Source organism: Aedes albopictus, chromosome 2, assembly GCF_035046485.1.
Source record: "Aedes albopictus strain Foshan chromosome 2, AalbF5, whole genome shotgun sequence".
NCBI lineage: Eukaryota > Metazoa > Arthropoda > Insecta > Diptera > Culicidae > Aedes > Aedes albopictus.
In genome coordinates, this window is record NC_085137.1 from 21363058 (window position 1) to 21379366 (window position 16309).

The following is a 16309-nucleotide window of genomic DNA, read 5'->3' on the forward strand; positions in this document are numbered from 1 at the left end:
TTTTCTTAGGATCCCAGGACACAGGGACAAATATTTGTCCAAAACGAAACCAATGCTCAAACATCTTGATTGACTCGATCGAATTTTCATCAGTATTAAACAGATGCTGTTTCTTGAGTTCTAACATTTACAAGCTCACTAGCACCACATATGTGTGGAGTTTCAAATCAAATTGCCCTTAATCAGTAAGCAATTAACCCATACTGCTGTTATTCGCACAACAGTCCCATGTGAATAGGAAACCCAGCAAACATGGGAATGTTATGCGAATAGGGGCAGTATACTACAACTGCCTCAAAGGCGTCATCTTTCTGACTGATCAGGATCCTGCGATGCATGGAATATAAAATTTGCATGCTCACTAGCATCACCTAGTGGTGAAATTTCCAAACAGCCAATGACCTGCAAGCACACGACTTACTGAGTAACTATCTCGAAGAAGTCAGGCTTCTAAAAACTCAAGATATTCAAATAATTTCGTTTGAAGACAATGATGAAATAAATTTTCTACTATTAGGTGCCATCTACTGGAGAATTTTCAAATTAATCAATGCCTCCCATACGGCATTTGAGTTACTGAACAAATTTTCCAAATACATTAATATTCAAAATATCAGAATCAGAAGATATTGAGAATTCAATTTGGGGTCTAAATGTAATCCAAATATACATATTTTGAATTTTACTTCTTTTTTGCTTAAATAATTCAGTGTATCAAATAAACTTGAAAGTTCCAATAAAGTTCCGAGTAGCATCTTATGCAGCTCTCAAGCTGCTCTAAAGAGGTTAACAATGAGCCTTTGCTGGAACTAATGTGCAAAGTCCCAGAAAGGATCAAGCAAATGAGGTGTAGTACAGTAATAATGTAACATTATATTACAAGGCAGGGGTTCTACAGCAATGCTATAAAAAGTTATAACAACATTCAAAATGTTTCATGTAAAATTGGTCACGTGAAGTGAGAAGATTTGAATAAATAAATCCAGTTACTGTAACAAATTTACTTGATATCGGTGAAGCTCGAAAACCAGAAGAATCACAATAGAGTGAACCTATATTGTATGTGTTTATGATTCCCATTATCCTATCGATATTCTAAAATTAACGCCCTCAAAACTTATTTCCACTAGCTTAGACACAAAGGACACAGAAGGGTTCGCTCTTATCGTTGAAGGGACTATCAGCACCACCAGCAACTACATGACAACGGGAAGGGCATCATAATTAAAGCTGACAAAGTCAATCAATTCATCCGGGTCGATGATGATGGCGATGCTGATGCTGATGCTACTGATGATGTCAAAATAGATAAGCACAGAAAGGATATGGCCTAAGGAATTCAAGGGAAGGGGGTGTGATTGGGGATGCGTGCAAATTGGTTTCAGCATGCCAAGCCAAAAATAAACTCTCTATGATGATGATGGGCTGAATGAAAGGTTGTGGGTGGGTTATGAAAAATGGGGTTCTGTTGATTAGCGAGCAATATCTACCTGGGGTAGGTCCGTTCTTTCAAATAGCTGCAACGCGTGTGAAAAAAACATATTCGATTCGTGGAATCAGTTTGAATTGGTTATGAAAGTGATCGAAACACGTTGTGCAACGGAAATTTAGTTCGAGCAAACAATGACGAGAAACGTTAAATTAGAGAAACTTAAGAGATAAACGAACAACGTCCAATTGTGACAAAAACACCGAAAAAGCCATCAATTTAAAACGAGGTAGAAGAAGCCATCGAGAACATCGAGAACAACATCCAGAACAACCGGCGATATTTACCTTATGCTATTGCTTCTGTTCAACCGAGGACTGTGGGTGGTTCCACCGCCTCCTGCGTGGTGCATAGCAGGCTGCGTTTCGCCCCGAGCGTGATGCAGCAGCTTGCTTGGACGGGTGGCACCTGGAATGCCAGAGCCTGCTACTCCTCCGCCAGCACAGCTTGAGCCACCACCACCGCTGCTGCTCGCCCCGCCACCGGATCCGATCGAAAAGGTCTCGAGGGATTCGCCCTCGGATAGGCGGCTGGAGGCCGTGTTGGAATGACGCAGCCACATCGCGTAGCTACCGTAATCGGCCTTCACTTCGGCGTAGGTTTGCGTATCGCTAAGGCTACCGTCGTTCAGCTTAGTGGACCCACGGGAGGACATTCTGGATTCGGGGGGTTCGATTAGTAGTTAGGGGGAAGAAATGAAAGAAAATGAAGGGGGAGAGACGAAACAGATGCGGTTAGTAACTCTAATGGTGGTAATTTAAGGTGATGGTTTTGGTTAGATCTGCTGGTACAGCACTAATGGGAAACAAACCTATGTTGGAAGACATGCATATCTAAACCGGGCTTAGGCAAACTATGCGTTCCGGAACCAAACCTTTCTTTGACCGATTGACTCAGCTGTTGCGCACCCGGTCCGGTCAATGAGAAACTTCGATACTGCGGATGTTGTTGTGCTTCTGAAATGATAATCGGGGAGTTAGAAAGCATCGTGAAATGGAAGAAACTTAACAGAACCATCTACTTACTTGCTTGGAAATCAGCCGTCGTGGTCTGCGTACCGCCGGAAACCTTCAGTTTGCCCGACCTAGGCACAGCCGAAACGTGTGCCGTTCGTCCACCCGTGAGCAGCGACTGCCCTTGCTGGTCCACCACCGCTGCTCCATTCGTCTTCTTGACGTACCCGAAACCTTGGGGAACTCCCTTCGATCTACTGCTGGCAATTTTCGACGACGAACTGCTCTTCCTCGAATGACCCGGTGAGCTACGATCCTTCCGGCTCGAGGTAGGACTCGGTGGTTGCGATCCCTGCTGACTGTGATTGCTGGATGGCGGTTGCGATTGGGCGTGTCCGTTTGAGGGAGGTTCTGGCATTCGCCCCCAGTATTCCCGTCCGGATCCGTTCTGTTGCCGTGAAATTTTGCCATTCATCGCATCCATGGTCGTCGTTCCGGTTGGACCCGTTCCGACACTATCCAGATTGTCACCTCGACTGCTACGACATCTGTGGACGAAAACGAAAACGAAACGTAAATTAAATGGAATGCATACTTTCAGGGGAATGAGTTGCAGATATTCATAAACTGCGAAAGGGTCGTTCAGTGGTCGGTTAGTTGGTTGCAAAACTTGTCCCACAGTGCCAGTAATTATGTATGCAGTCATACCCATCAACGTCACTTGCAGTCGAGCAGAGAACGAAGCAATATTTAGTGCCACACAACAATTTCTGTTCTGCATGTTTGGATAGCGGCGAAACAAGCGTTAGGGACACTGCACTAACTGCAGTACCTAGTAGTGTCCTGCCGGACCCGGAAAGCGCCTGGATGTATGCAACTCGCACGGAACCCGCGTCAGACCATGCTTTGGGAGTGGTTTTTTGATAAATGGTTTACATTCGAAGACAGAGTGACACTGCTGTAAATGATGTGCGAAAAGCGACACCACCCTTTTTGCATTCCACATAAACTGCTAGATGACGATGAGATTTTTACCAGCACTTGGAAGAATTTCATCGCTTTCTTTGTCGGTAGAAGTTTTTCACCACAGCACTTTCCCGAGCGAGCAGAAAAGTAAATTCCATGAAAATTCCTTCCCCCCTCCCATCACCGTGTGATGATGATGGTAGCGGAATGCAAGTATCGCAATTTACGTCGTCGTGTAACTCGTTTTTCATTGCTGTTTATTTACTGAGGGAAAATTGCGTGCAACGGTCGTCGATGGCTTCGAACATTGTTGTGGCGGTGATTTGTTACGAGTAGGTCGATTAAAGTGAAAGGGCATTCAATGAAAAGTACCATGGGGGCGTTTTAAATGGGCACGAGATGGATGCCTAATAAGAGTCGTGGAGGCGTTGTTATTGATTCCCGGTAGAACCTTGACCTTTGGGCATTGCTTGATGATGTGAAAATCTTAGGTATAATTTTGTATGGCGTAAGTAGCCACTAAAAATTAGCAAATAAATCTGAAATAATGTTGGATATGTGGTCGATGATCACATTGAAATTTGATTTGCAAAAAAAATCCACATGCTACGGTGGGAATCGAACCCACGAGTTCCAATTCGCTAGACTGGCGCTTTTAGTCCTCCACGTTACGGAGTCACTTGACCATCTCCACCACTTCAAGCGTATGCTGAATTTCAGCAAAACGTTACTGGTGATCAGCAGAGTTTACTAAAACTTTCAGCTCGGCAAATATCAGCAAAATTTTGCTGAAACCTTCAATCGTTTTTTGGTGTGTAGAAATTCCTGTGATAATTTCTCTAGAAATGCCACGAAAGATTCTTCCTGAATATTATTATTTATTTCCTTTTGAAATTCCTAATAGGACCTCTTTAATAGTTTCCTTTATGTTTGCTTAGAATTTTTAAGCTCCTTGGATCATTTAAAGGAATTTCAAACAGGCAGCCTGTTTGTAAGAAATCCTTTAGATGGTAAAGAATACATTGATAAATTTGTATCAAAGTTCCCGGAATAAAAAAAAAAATAAAATAAAAATATCGACAAAAATAGTTTTAAATTTTTATTTTTTATTTTTTGAAAAAATGAGCTCGTCGAATTCGACTGCTTCTGTATTTTTATCATAAACTGTTCTGAAAATATTTCATTCAAGGACAATGTTTCAGCTGTTCCCCACATACTCAGCTAGAAATTCTCTGAGAAATGTTACCTTGTTTTCATCTAAAAGATTGTTTTTTTTTCGAAAACTAGCCTTCCGAAACTCAAGCATTCGGCAAGATACTCTTCCATGGAATTACATAGCAAAATTATCCAGAATGTCCTGTTAAATTTGTTGAGGTAAATTTCCAAAAAACTCTTCGGGGATTGGAAAAATGAATCAATCAAAAGTGTACTCAGTAAATATCAGATTTTTTTCAAGGAATTTTCTCATGAATTTTTGTCTGAATTGCAAACTAGAATTCCCTGATAATTCCAGGTGGTCTTGTTTTTCCAAGTAGTAGACACCTTTTCGAAGCGGATTCATCAAAAAAAAACTCCAATAATTCCAACAAAAATGTCTCCCATATTTACCGGAAATTCCTCTGAAAACTCATAAAAATTAAATAAAAATTCAGAGATTTCTCTACAAAGTTTTCCGAAAATTACTTTGGCGATTCCTCCAGCAAGCCCTCTGAGATACTTCCAAAGATGCCACTATGAATTCCTCCGAGGATTCTTCCAGGAATTGACACGAGAATATTTCCTGGAATCTTATTCCGGAATCGCTTGAATAATAATATCTAAAATTTAAATTCGTAAAATAATTTCAAAAAGAAAAAAAATACTACGAATACACGGAGAAATGCTTGCAGGAAATCCTTGAAGCTTTCCTTGGACAATCTACGAGCCATATCACGGCGAAATTGAAAAAAGGGGTTTTGACCACTGAAGGAAACCGAACAGATTCGTGCAGTTCCGTGATGGAATTTCAAAAATCACCAATGAAAGATTTCCAATAAAAAAATTAAAAAAAAAATGAAAAATATCTGAGGAATTTAAACAATTTTTTTTAAATTTTGAACAAAACTCGTGGATTTTTTTCATTCTGGTAATTTTTTTCTAGTAATTTTTGAAGCAATGGGATCACTTAATAATATCACTGAAAAATCATAGAAAATCTTTGGATAAATTTGATTTTTTCTTTTTTTTTTTTTGAGGAGATGGCACAAGTTCCTAGCTGAAACAAAAACTTTTGAGATTTTTCTTATGCACGTCGCTCCTCATAGTAGCACTCTGATGCCATACTGCTTCAGAAAACCTTCAGAGACATTAATGACAAATTTTATATGATGATTTATGACATATTGGCGGACATTTGTGCAAAAGCGAAACTCAAATATCTAAAAACAAATGAAACTCGGGCAAACTTTCTTGAAAGTTCAAAGAATTCTTACAGCTAATTCAAGGAACTCAATAAATTCACTTTAGTGAGAGTGAAGAATGTGAAAACATTTGAATATTTCAAATGGCATTCCTGGTAGTAGCTAATTATAAGAATTATCATTTTCTTATGCAGTTTTGATCTTAAAATCATGCATTAAGGTCGTTTTCAGACCTCAGCACCACAGCTGTCTGTTTCGAATTTTGAATGTTTGCCCCACCAATTCGTCGATGTTTTAAAAGTGGAAGTATTTTTGATTTTCAAGATTAAACTTATTTCCGGATATGCCTAGGATTCCCGAAGTTTCGATGTAGCAGGTTTGTTTGTTTAACGACACTTTACACAATTGTGCATTCGTGTCGCAATGTAGCTGAATCACCAGCTGTCAAATTAAGTTCTTCGAATGGGTTCCACCATAGAGGTTTCTTCAAAAGATCGTACTGAAGCACCTCCGAAAAATCTCCAGAATTTTTTGTCTGTGTCTCCGGGAGTTCTATCTAGGATTCCTTCAGGAGGTCTTCCTAGGATTTCTTCAGGAGTTCTACCGCAGATTCAACCTACAGAAAATTCTCGATTTGTAAATACCGAAATTTTGCTAGGAGTTCGTATGAGAATTCCTGTAAGAATTCTCCATAAATTTCTAAATTTCATCTGGAATTCATGCAGGAGTTCCTATCAGTGCTGTCATGGTAAAATCAGAGCTGGTTGCTCAAGGTTTTCAAGTTCCAACGCTCCCAATACTGGAACACTCCCAAGGAAAATACTTCACTAGTGCACATAATTAAGAATTATTCCAGGAAAACTTCTCCATGCATAAAAATACTTTAATTATGTGGTATATTATTTCACGCTTTTTTCAAGAATTATTGTGGAAGTGATATTTTTGCTAAAATTATTTTTGTGAGTTTAGCAAAATATTTCTTGAATTTTTAGACAGTTCTTTACGATTACTTGCAGGGAAAAAAACTTTGGGGTCTCTTTCAGGATTTATCGATTTTTTTTCTGTAATTTTTATTAGAAAGAAGATTCGTGAAGTGTTTTCTTAGAATAATTTGGGCAAGAATTTCTCAAGGTATTTTTTTTCAAAAATTCATGTTCATGCATTTCTTTGATTTTTTTTCCACAGATTCCTCCCAGAGTTTTCCTTGGGACTTTTTCCGGAGTTCCTGAAGAAATTTCACAAAAGATTCCTCCTGGGATTCATTCATAGGAAATTCCTTCAAAGATTGCTACATAAATCCATGCTTGTATTCGTTCATGCATTGCTTTAAACATCTCTGACGGAATTACTCCAGAAATATTGTCAGAGTTATCCCCAGAAGTTTCCAGCGGTTCTCAATATTTCTCAACGATTCGGAGATTCCTCAAGAATTTCCTCCAGAGGTTTCCTTTAGAAATTGAGATTTATTCCCAGATTTTTTTTTCAAAAATTATTACTTGAATTTCTCAAGATTCTCAATTTTCTTCCGGTTTGACTCCATTTATTCCTTTTTTTTACTAAGGATTTTCTCCACGATTCCTGTGGAAATTACTCCAGAATCTGCTCCGTAGCAATTTTAAAAGAATTTTTCGAAGAATTTTTCAAAATATTTTTCCTTGAATAACCGAAAATTTAGGAACCCATATTTTTTTTTGTTTTTATTTATGTGAATTTTAACATCACGCTAATTCTACACTAAAGGGACCCAGTGACCCTTTTATCCAATTTTGAGCTGAGCATATAAAAAAAATCTTCAGATTTTAAGCTTTTCAGAACTTTTATAAGTTTGTTTTTACGATGATTAGAAAAATAACAATAAATCGGAGAAAATTTAGTCGATTTTGAAACTCTATATATTTTGTGAGGGATGAAAAATTGGTCAAAAACTTTAAACCTTAATATCTCGAAAGTGGGGTTTTGTCACTTGCTTCTAACCGCATCAAGATTTTTTGTGCTGTTTATTAACGACTTGTGTCTTCGTCTCCGCTCTGGAAAGCTCTTCTATGCAGATGACTTGAAAATATTTCGTTCTATCTCGTCTCTGCTGGACTGCGTTGCGTTACAGCATGATATCGACATCCTCAGCGAATGGTGTAACAATAACGGAATGCATGTGAACGTTAAAAAATGCAAAGTAATTAGTTTCAGTCGGGTACAATCGCCAATCTCTTTCGACTACGCACTGAATGGTTCTCCCCTTGAACAAGTGGAATGGATCAAAGACTTGGGTGTGATTTTCGACAAAAAATTGACGTTTGCTAAGCACATTTCGACGACGATAGCCAAAGCATTTGCCACATTAGGATTCATAAAACGCAACACGCAAGAGTTTAATAATATATATACCTTGAAGACCCTATACTGTACGCTCATCCGCAGTATTCTAGAGTACGCCGTGCAAGTTTGGTCACCATACCACGCAACGCACTCTGAACGCATCGAACGTGTTCAACGGTCGTTTCTAAGGTACGCCTTAAGGAAACTTCCTTGGAATGACCCTCTGAGGCTGCCTCCTTATGAAGACAGGTGCAAGCTCATTAATCTTCAACCATTGACAAGTCGCCGTGTAATGCTCCAAAGGTTGCTGATATACGACATTTTATCTGGTAAGACTGACTGCTCATCGTTGCTAGCCGACATTAACATCCATGCACCGTGTCGCCGGTTAAGAAACAGAGGTTTTATCGCTTTACCGTTTCGCAGAACACTATACGGGCAGAACAATCCTTTCAGCCGCTGCTGCCAACACTTCAATGAAGTTTTCGACGTGTATGACTTTGGGATGTCTAGGAATACATTTAAAATAGCTATTAAGGACCTGTGATAGTTTTTAAGAATCAGTCTGTGCAGCATTTGCTGGAGACGTAGTGAAATAAATAAACAATTGTTCGTTCTTCAGCTCAGGTCATGGCTCAGGTATTTTTTCACATATATTCTTTCAACTTGTTTTTTTATTCATTGGTTGTCTAAAGAATTCCTTCAGAATTTCCTGCAGATATTTCTTCATATGCTTTTTCACACATTTATTCCAAGAATTTATCCACCGATTTTTCAATAAATTTAGAATTTTTTTCTAGAAATTTTAGAAAAATATCTCAACATTGTTTAAGGGATCTTAAGCCTGAAGCGTCTAACAGTCGTTTCTCCAGGTATCCCAACAGCCTTTTTTTCTAAAATAGTAATCTCTGGAGGAAGTCCTGCCTAAATTACTGAAAGTTATAATGCAACAATCTCTGGAGGAATTCCTGCGAAATTCGAGAGAAATTTCTGAACAAATCTATGTTGCACTTCCTGACGAAATAATTATAATTAGCTTTGATAGGCATTTTTCGGTGACGTTTTTGGCCTTGACTTCAGTTTTTTCGATCGGTGGTGATGAAACATCTGAACGAATTTCTGAAGGAATACTGAACACTAGCTAAGGAACCCATTGAAAGAATTTATGCAAAAAAAAAAACTTTTGAAAAAATTTTCAAAGAAATTCTTGCAGAAAATTTTGAAAATTTCAGGTTTAATTTCTGAATTTTTTTTTAATTGATGCCCCCGAAGAATTCCTATAGTATTTCCTGCTGGAGTTCCAAAGGGAACCGATAGAAATCTGCCTGGAAGAATTTCTGAAAAACATCGACGGAGAAGTTTCTTGTGAGAAATTAAAACCGAATACTTCGAGTAATTTTTAAAGGATACAATCTTTGGACAAATTTATGAGGAAATCTCATTAACAAATCTCCATGTAAATTTCTAGAAGAATCAATGGAAGAATTTCTGAGCTTAACTTTTGAAGAATATATAAAGCAATGTGTGGAAGATTTTTCAAAAAATCCTATGAAATATTTCTGAAGGAACTTTTTATTTTTTTTTTGTTGATGAATCGTTGAATGCTTTCCTGAAAGAATCTGTAGATCTTGTACCGACTTTTCGAACCCTCTAAGCAGAATACCCTCTTCGAATGAGTGTAATCAGTTTCGTACCTTTTATATTAAAACATAGGGCGGAATTAAAAGGTACGAAACTGATTACACTCATTCGAAAATCCGTAGATGATTTTCTGAAAAAAAACTTGTACGGATTTCTGATAGACCTTTTCAAAATAAATCCGTGGTAGATTTTCCGAAAGGAATTCCTGGAAGATTTTCTAAAATCTGAAATATCGATAGGAATCTAAGGTCGTTTCAATGAATAGGTTAATTTCAAGGGTAATCTAATTAAAACTCTGGAGAAAATTCCAAATATAATTGGAATTTTCTAAAGATTAAGATGGAGGAATTCTTGAAGAAGTTCTCAGAGAAATCTCCGATGGCATTTCTGGCAGAATTTCTTAGTATGTAGTACCCTAGAAGTTTTTCTGAAGGCCTCGCTGGATGGATTTCTGAAGATATCCACGCATGGCTTTTAAATGAATCATCCGATATTTTTGTATTTGAATTTCTCAAACATTTAAGAAAGGATCACTATCGAATTTGTTTGAAGAGGCCGTAGTGAAAAATGAGGCGGCAAAAAGTCGTAGACAGTTTCTTTTATTAAGGAGGAGAAACATTTATTACGTGTGAAGGTACAGAAAAGTTATATTTTTGAGTGCACAGAAAGATTCATATTCCATAATTTCTTAGCCAAAGCTCATTCTCAGTAATCTGCACAAAAAAAAGGGCAACGACCGAAGAAACAACTCGGTTAGTTTCAAATGAGTTTATGGCCACTGCAACGGGACTACTATCAAGTCATACACAACACAAGGCAGGACAAATGTACACGAAACTGCCATAATCCTCATCGTTATATCCTCTCACGTGAGCTTGCCCCACCTGAGCTAACCTATAAATGTATGTTGTTTAGCCCTACCCGTTGCATCATAGCATGAATGGATATTGCTAACTGCTGCACCTGTCCTAGTCCCACGTGGATTTTGCACTGCTCCGAGTCCGAGGTACATGAACCTACATTCCAGGCGACTGGGTCGTCGAACGGCCAGGAATTTATTATTGCGGATTATCCTCGTTTTTCCACGAAAAAAAACACCACCACGTCTGCCACAGTTTTGCCAACAGAGAATAGAACTGACCCAAGGCAACCCAAACAAAATGGCCAAACGAGGGAGTGACGTGCCCCGTCTTACCCGTCACACCATCAATCACTCCTGCCCCACTCTGCCTCATTGGAAGGCGAAAGTCAAAAGGATAGGAAACTCATTCGTTTTTCGTGAGCTGTCAACGCCTTTGCCAAAGTGGGTCCTGCATTCCGACGATACCTTGACATGAAAGGAATCCAGTTCGTTGCTATCGACTAAACACCCGTCGTGGAGTACGCGTGTCACTTAGAAGAAACTTCCCATTAATAAACGCCCAATTAAAGTGCCCGTCGGCTTATTGATAGCAAGCGAAGGCTGACAGGGACAATTAGACATAGATTAGGCACAAGTCAGTCAGTCAGCCAGCAGAGTCAGTACCGCAAATTGAGACTGATGAAATCGCGTCTTGAACTAGATCTCTTCAGAATTGCATGTTACATCATTGCGCGTTCGTTGTTTGGAGAAACGTGGTGCAGTGTTCAACATCGATTGAGCAAAATTGCATCTCTCCTTAAGTGGGTAGCATCTTGACTCGTCAACTTCCCCGTCGACGCGATGAGTTGTAGCGGGATGGTTTCCAAGAAATGTTACACACTCACTAACTCGTCATCATTGTTGACCAACCGATGCATTACTAGATAGTTGGAAATTTTAGCTGGCCAAAATCAGTATTTTAGTCATTATTGCAAGAAGCTAGACGAAACTAGATTCGAATGTTGAAACGCATCGATTTCCACGTATAAAACATCAAAAAATATCTGGCTCCTGATGACGTAGAATCGAACTCCATTCCACTGTACCATTTTTTTTACATTGAATTTCATGCCTTACATCACTCTTCTTATTATTTTTGACGTTTTCGTTATTGTTCTATTAAAATGATATTCCAATAAATGGGTATGTATATGCCACCCAACTAGCGTAATAAAAAGTTATTCAACGACAATTGGGAATTAAATTTTGACCATTTAGGTAGATCATCCTCTGATACAAATCAGAAGAACTACAACCCAGCAGCGTTGCGTTGATTCGTGATGCTGATGAAACATCTTCTTGGAGTGCAGAAAATTAGTTTCAAGTGCACACACTTCAAACTGGATGCTCCAGTCAGCAAGAGAGGAACATCATAGTGGGCCTGGACTTTGTTGCAATGCATGGGATGAGGCACGAGATGATGCCGGCTGCTATGATTGCAATTGAATTTGATAAAATCTTGCCTTCTGCATTCCACTCCAATCTGCAGTGGGCCATGAAATCTCGTGCCGAACCGCGAACAAAGAGGATTAGACTTAATTGAGTTGTTATGTCGGTGGGGGAGTCGTCTTGTTAAAGTTTTCTGCCGAATTTGGTATTGAGTTGAATGTCCTTAATGACTACGCCCTGCCCAGAAATTCATCATTTAAAACGCTCGAAACGAAATTCAATCCTCGCATTGCTCATCAGGCAGGATGGCAGGATGGCCCACCTCACACCCGTGTGGTGTGAGATTTATCATAATTTCAGCGCCTTTTCATACGCTTATCGGCACCCCACCATGTCACGTGAACCTTTTCCCTCTTCCTCACGCCCCATTTCCCAAACTTCCGGTCGCGCCACCCGATTGATTAATTGAAATTCCGTGTGGGTGTGTGTGGATTAATTCCAAAACCACCCTTTCGTTTCACGTGGTCTCCGAACGAACATCGCGCGCTGCCCACCGGATGGTCCTGTGCGGTCGGTCGGTGTTGAGGATTTAACGCCGAAAGCTCTACCGGAACCATAATTAATTCACGGTACGTAAATTATCCATCTGTCGGCTCGTTTGTCCTACCACCACAGCCGCTTGACTGTTATTGCTCGGTTTGATTACAGGACAAAAAAGTGAACCACTGCACTAAGCCGAATTCTTAAGCTGTGCAAATTAATCAATTATTCTCGCGCTAATCCATGCGGATCCTACATAGTTGGTAACAAAACAATAGAAAGTTTTCCACTTCATGTAAATGTCACTAATTTATGGTCGTACATACTATTAATACTAGTACTAGAGAACAAAGAGTCTCATGACGTAGCAACAAATTTCAGGCTGGGAATAAATCAAGCTTGACAGATCAAAGCAAGCTTTTGTCGTGTGATGTCCTGGAATGGAAATAGTTGTACGATGATGTACAGAAACAAGCATTGTCTGGTTCATGCTTGAACTATTGTCATTTAATTAAATTTGCTAGTTAGTTAAACTAACTTAGTTTTCTTCTGAATGGATATATCCTAAAAACCCTTCCCAAGAAACATTTCAAAATCATCCAGAAGTACTTTCTGGGTTCTGGGAACTCTCCAGACTTACCTCCTGGAAATTTGCCTGGTCTCATATATGTGAGTCGTTCCGAAAACCCTCAGGTTTTTTTATGAGAATCCATCAGAAGTTTCTTGTGGAAAATTTATGGAAGATCTAGAAATCCTTCAAGCGTTCCTTATAAGAATTTTTCAGGTGTTTTTTTCTCGCTAGAAATGATCCAGGAGATCCTTGTAAGAGTTCTCCATTAGTTCCTGGACCAAATTCATGGATCCCACCCAATCACTTGTAGGAATCACAAAAGGATCTTTTGGAGCAGGGGTTTTCATACCTTCTGGGTCGCGGTAAACTTTTTGAGAATCAGTTTCTTCGCGGTGCACCTATTCATGATTCTTAAAAATCGCCTCTCCAAATTTTTCAAAAAAGCAATCCAACAAGTGCATCCACTTGTCATTGAAGTATATTTTCCAACGCTGATGGGATTATGCCATCAACTCGCATTTTTCTCATCAGTAGTCGGAGCTTAGTATGGGTGCTCAATTCTAAATATTTTTGGAATGTTGAGTGTGACCCTAAGCAGATAGCTGAATTTCTGGCAAATGATAATTCTTAGACGGATTCCTATCAATAACCTTGGCAAAACCCTGGATAAATTCTTGGACGTTTTCCCATAACCAATGCTGCATTTTTGAAGAGATCAATGGCAAATTTCATGCAAGATCCTTGGAAACTTCATTTTCAGAACCTTCACATATTGCTGAAACGATTTTTGGCAAATTTCTTCCAGGTTTTCTAGAAAACTCATTGGAAGATTGGAAAAGATTCATTTGAAAATCATAAACACGTGTTTAGTATAATTTCTAGTAAACTGTTTTCGAGATTATTGAAAGATTTCTTCGGGACTTCTACGCAAAATCGCAGAAATGATAGTAGGATTGCTTCTGAGTTTTTCCATCCAGCAGAAAATAAAGTTTTTTTTAATGCTACGGTGCACTTGTTAAGGCATTGCGGTGCATCAAGTGCACTTGATGCACCGCGGTGCACGATCTGAAAACCCCTGGCTTAGTGGAATACGATGCTTTTTATGCAACATTTATTGAACTTAAACAGAAAACTGCCCTGAATCTTTAAACTTGACAGAAGCTTTCTAAAAGTCTATTTCAAACGGATATTTTGTTTTGTTTTGAAAAATCCGAAATTTGGCCTTATTGAGAACTTACTTTAACCTTCAATGCCAGCTAACTGACGATTGACGCTGTTCTATTCATACAGCTGTAGGCCAGATCATGTAAAAATCTTCAGTATCAGGTGCTGTTGAAAATTGTGTACTGCTAATGCTACGAAAACTGGACACTTCTTAAAACTTATTAACAAACTTATTAACAAAAAAAAACAGCTTTTGCAACCCAAGCTTTGCTGGCAAGGCAACTACAAATATGAACAGGATGTCTACTCTTAAGACAAAATAAAATTCCATGAGTTTTCCAGATTCTTCCAGGGGAAAATTTTGAATGTTCATAATTCAAAAATAAGTCCATTTCTACCAGAATTTTTTCTGAGTAGTTTTGGGATAGTTTTCCAACAGTTGCTCTTGGGATTTTTGCAGAAGTTTTTCCAATGATTTCTTCCAGAGACAGTTTTCAGATATTTCTCGTGGATTTACTTGCAGGATTTTGCACGTAGATTTTTCCCGGGATTTCTTTTGGAGATTTTCAGAGTTCCTCCTTGAAATTCCTTAATATTTTCTCTTGAGGTAAGTCCTAGAACTTTTTTTTCCGAGCAGTTCCAGTTTCTCTCAGGATTTCTTTTGAAGTCCCTCTCGAGATTTCTCCAACTAGCTTTTGCGGAGACCTTCCACAATTTTCGGCTTGCCAGTCGCAATTGCAATGAAACAATCATATATTCTTCTTCGTCCGACGTTTCCATGTTAATAACATCTTCTTCAGGGAACTAGAAGGGTGAATCGTTAACTTTCAGAAAATCATTGTGGAAGCAGAGTCCGTCTAAAACATTTGTTTTAAACGTTGGGACCCGCTTCTTGAACACTAATAGTATATGCCGAGTTCGGTTTGCATTTCTTACAACACTACCAACGGCCATGTTTAATCTATGTGGAGTGTTTGCGGGGTTTTTCGCAAAATTTTGCCGGAATTCTTTCAGTTATTTCTCCGAGAATTTTTTACAAGAAATCTCGTAATTATCCCAGAAGACATTCCGAGAAAAACTTTTTTAAAAAATCCTGTAAGATTTCTAGGAACAATTATTGAAGTAATTCAGAAAAGAAGCATCCAGAATTTTGGGATAATTTCTGGTAGAGGTTTTTGGAGGAGCTCTGGGAATAATTCCTAGCAAATCTGTAAAAAATATAATCTCAGGTGAATCACTGCAAGAATTTAGATAATCAACTACACGGAAAAGCCTTGGAAAATATCCGAATAAATCGAGGGACGAACTCCATGAGAAATACCAGCTCCAGTAGAAAACCCAGAAGACGCTTCAAAACATCTTATGAGAAAGTCCAGGATAAATTCTGAAAAACACCGGAAGTAATCTTCTGAGAAAGTGTAGAATTAGCATTTAAGTTGAAATACACGTTAATACAAACAAAAAAAATCTTCTGAGAGAACCGCCTGGAGAAACCCCGAGAGAAACTTCAAAAGAAATCCCGCGAGAACTTTTGAGAAACATACCTTCTGTTGAAATCCAGGGAGAAACTCTAGCAGAAAGCTATCCGACATTTCTATAAGAAATCACAGGTAAAACTTCGGAAGAAATCCCGGGAGGAAATTAGTAAAAAAAACTCCTTAAAATCCTTGGAGGAGCTCCAGTAGAAATCCCAGGAATAACTCCTTCAAGACGAATCTCGAGAGAAACTCTTCCGCGACATCTGCGGTATATCCAGAGAGAAAATCTTGTGGAGATCTGAGGAAGAAATTGCGTATTGAATGAAATTCCCTGAGAATTCCCGGTTTTCCAGGTTTTCCAGGTAAAAGACATTCTGTAAAAATTACAACAAACCAACAAGAACTGGGAGGATGTCCTTAGCCCATGGCCATGCAGCGCGCCTGTACTCGGAGCAGTTGGAGAACTAGTAAAAACACACTACACCGTCTTCAACCAGAGGTT

The 16309-nt window shown here is 38.9% G+C and overlaps 1 protein-coding gene across 1 annotated transcript in view; it reads right to left on the minus strand.

Moving 5' to 3' along the window:
* Positions 1-16309, minus strand: part of LOC109429600 (protein sickie) — a gene marked incomplete in the record, with an annotated part of 611771 nt that overhangs the window by 210473 nt on the left and 384989 nt on the right. Inside the window, 4 exon segments of the mRNA XM_062849286.1 lie at positions 1491-1517; positions 1777-2145; positions 2301-2445; positions 2515-2990. Coding sequence (XP_062705270.1) covers positions 1491-1517; positions 1777-2145; positions 2301-2445; positions 2515-2990 — 1017 coding nt within the window.